At 41.5% G+C, this 3,899-nt stretch overlaps 1 protein-coding gene across 1 annotated transcript; it reads right to left on the reverse strand.

The window, feature by feature from the left end:
* Positions 1-2,927: 2,927 nt before the first annotated feature.
* On the reverse strand, positions 2,928-3,383 carry LOC122604268. The gene has a single exon (XM_043777155.1). The coding sequence runs from the start codon at positions 3,381-3,383 to the stop codon at positions 2,928-2,930; it is 456 nt and encodes a 151-aa protein (XP_043633090.1).
* Positions 3,384-3,899: the final 516 nt, after the last annotated feature.

The following is a 3,899-nucleotide window of genomic DNA, read 5'->3' on the forward strand; positions in this document are numbered from 1 at the left end:
GGTACCTTAGTGTCTTCTTCCATTTCTAGGATCACGAAATCAACAAGAAAAACTATATGACCCACTTGGACAGTCATGTTCTCAGCAATCCCAATGGGATACTGAAACGAGTGGTCAGGTAGTCTTATACTCATACGAGTAGGTCTCAAGATACCGGAAGCCAACTTATTCCAAACCGAGTAAGGCATCAAATTAATACTTGCACCTAAATCTGCTAATTCCTTACAAGTCAAAGTACGAATGGAACAAGTAATAAGAAAACTCCCTAGATCCTCAAGCTTAGGCGGAATCTGTTGATTCTGCAAGATAGCAAAACACTCAGCATTGAGATATGTCGCCTTTACCTCATCCATCTTTCCTTTGTCTATAACAAGCTCCTTGATAAATTTCGCATAATTTGGCATCCCCTGTATCAAATCAACTAAAGGCACATTAATATGAACATTTTTTTTATCATGTTAACAAATTTGTCATAATTTTCCTTCAATTTGGCCTTCCTGAACCGCTGTGGAAATGGGACCTTAGGCTTATATGGCTTAGCCTCGGGTGTCACCGCTAGTTCCGGTGGGGTAACCGGAGTCTTCACAGTCGGTTGGTCTTCCATCACAATCTCCTCATCAACATCTTCAGCTTCTTCATTTCCTGTATCCTGCACACCTGAAACAATAACAATAGGATTAGGGGGAAGGGCATAGGATCTACCTGTACGAGTAGTAATGGCCTTCGCCTGTTCCTGACGAACAGGCGGTGGAGTGTACTTCTGACCACTGTTGGACCACTGTTGGATCCTTGGTTCTGCTTCAGATTCTACTGAGTGTTACTAGGCAAAGCACCCTGGGGCCTAGTTAGAGCAGCCATCCTGCTTTCAAGATCCTTAAAGTTAATATCCTAATTTTTGGCATTCATCTCCACCTTGCCATTAATCCTGTCTAGCCTCTCACTCAACTCCAGAGTATCCTCCCTTATATTCTGGATACTTGTGTTTGTCTCAATCTGATTACTCATCATCTGCTTCATCATCTCTCTCAGCTCGGCATTAGGATCGGTAATAGAAGAGGAAGAACCTGATCCTTGGCTTTGCTTAGTCTCCTACTGCTGTGGCTGACTTTGATAGTTGCTCTTTTGCCACCTGTTACCAGAAAAACGAGAAGTATTAGCAGGAAAAAAAGAGTCATAAGAATTGTTACCTGATGATCGATTCTGAAAACCGGTGTTTCTCTGAAAACCTCCTTGCTGATTCTGAACGAAATTAACATCTTCAGGTCCCCGGTTGGGACACTCTTCGGAATAGTGTGTGTCTCCACAATGATCACATCCATCCGCTAGCACCTTCACATCTCACTCTAGATATCCAAACCTCGATTCTTGGTTAGCAAACCCTTTATCCATCCTTGCCGATAAAGCTTGATTCTCATTAATGACACTAGAACTGTTGCTTCCATCGGCCCTTGCAACCTTACTTTGCTTGAATCGGCTCTCATTCTTCACAAACCTCTTATCATCCATGGCCGCATTATCCTTCACCATTCGCTCCAAAATGTCAAAACCTTCATTTGGAGTAATCTTGCTAAAACTTCCACCAAAAGCATATCCCATCTCTCTTTTAGAAGCTTTGGTTAATCCATCAAAGAACAATTCAACATACTTCTCCTTGGTCAATTCTTGACCCGGACAATTTCTCAACATTTCTTTAAACCGGATCCATGCATCTACCACATCTTCCCCATCTTCTTGCATGAAAGACCTAATCAAGTTTTCGAATTGCCTTTGAGTTCTAACCGAGTAAAACTCACCAATAAAAGCTTCCTTGAGTTGATCCCAAGTTGTAATCGAATTCTCGGGAAGATCATTAAACCAATCTTCGGCTTCCCCGGTAAGAGTGATAGGAAAGGTTTCAAGTTTCACGGCATTCATTTGGTTTTGGCCATATTGGTAGAGCCGTGCCAACTTCTCAAACCTCTCCAAGTGCTTATATGGATCCCACTTCTTCATTCCATCAAACTTTTGCTCTTCAATGCTCTTTAGATGATTCAGTTTCAAATTAAAGCTTTGATCAACCGCCGGTGTTCTAATGGCGGAACCACGGGCCGAAGGAATATTGCGGGCTCGGTCCCCATACTTGATGTCATTCATGTCTCTTGGTGGATTGTCACCCATCTCTTCTTTTACAAGTGCAAGCTCAAAGAATTCCTCTAGATAGAAGCCTTCTTCGTCCGAATCCGGTGGTGCTGTGAAGTTGATCCTACGTCTAGGTGGAGTTTTTAGTGGACTAAAAAGAGGTCTCCCCGAAGAACGCAAAATCATCAACTATTAAAGTATCCTGCAAAACACAACTAACACCACACGTCAAATGCACCTGTGATAGTTCAATAAAACAGGTCTAAACTAATAAAACAATTAACTTCCTCACGCGTGAGGAAGGATCAAACCACTAAATAAACAACTAAATCGGCACACAATCCCCGGAAGCGGCGCTAAAAACTTGATGTGCAAAATCGAGCTTTAAATTTATAAACTAAAAACTACCGAAAAACTCACTACTACGCACTCACGCGCAGTCCTTCTATTGCCATCCCCACTGCGGCGCAGTGGGGTTTTGTTCATTAATTTCCATGGTATTTGGCTACAGCGCAGTGGGCTAGTGCATCCCCACTGTGGCGCAGTCAAGAGCTTATACAGAGCCAACTTGTTTCGGTCTTGATTACTTGCTAAGCTCTGCCATCTCGTCCACTCAAATCAAATCTCATCAGTTTAACGTACTTCCTGGCCAATAATCACCCGAAAATGTACCAAATAGACACGTAACCTGTTTGAAACTTGTAAACACTAACAAACACCATAAACGCGCCAAATGCATACAAAAACGACTAAAAACAATTATTAAAATGGCCAATAACGATGTGGGTAATGGGTATAAATTAGTCACATCACACCTCCACGGTCATGGTTGCACCTTTCTCCAACTCATAACACAACTTCAATCGTTGGCCGTTGACCATAAATGGCTCGCCACCATCCAAATTCTTGATTTCCACCGCACCATGTAGTGTAACTTTGGTGACAACGAACGGCCCCGCCCATTTACTTTTGAGCTTACCTACAAACAACTTAAGACGAGAATTAAATAACCATACCTTTTGACCTACCTGAAACGACTTCCTCACTATATGTCGGTCATGAAAAGCCTTGGTTTTATCCTTGTAAATCTTGGAGCTTTCGTAAGCTTCTCGTCTCATCTCCTCCAACTTTGATAGTTGCAATTTCCTCGCTACTCCAGCTACATCCAAGTCCATGTTTACCTGTCTAATAGCCCATTTTGCACGATGCTCAAGTTCAACGGGTAAATGACAAGCTTTTCCATAAACAAGTAGATAAGGTGACATGTCAATAGGGGTTTTAAAGACTATTCGATATGCCCATAAAGCATCATCCAATCGTTGTGACCAATCCTTGCGGTCGGGTCGAATAGTTTTTCCAAAATTCGCTTGATTTCCCTATTTGACACTTCAACTTGTCCACTTATTTTTGGATGATAAGGTGTAGCAACTCTATGATTCACACCATAATGCTTAAGTAATTTTCCAAACTTAAAATTCTTAAAATGAGATCCACCATCACTAATAATAGCTTTGGGAATTCCATGTCTAGCAAAAATGTTTTTTTTGACAAACTTAAGCACTACACCATGATCATTGGTCCTAGTGGCTTCAGCCTCTACCCATTTCGAAACATAATCAACAGCTACTAAAATATATTCAAACCCAAAGGAAGTAGGAAAGGGACCCATAAAATCAATGCCCTACACATCAAAAATATCACAAAGTATAGAGTTCATGGGCATCATGTCTCTCCTAGATATCTGTAGATGCAGATTCGTGTGACAATCGCAACATAGATTT

Source organism: Erigeron canadensis, chromosome 6 (genome assembly GCF_010389155.1).
Source record: "Erigeron canadensis isolate Cc75 chromosome 6, C_canadensis_v1, whole genome shotgun sequence".
NCBI lineage: Eukaryota > Viridiplantae > Streptophyta > Magnoliopsida > Asterales > Asteraceae > Erigeron > Erigeron canadensis.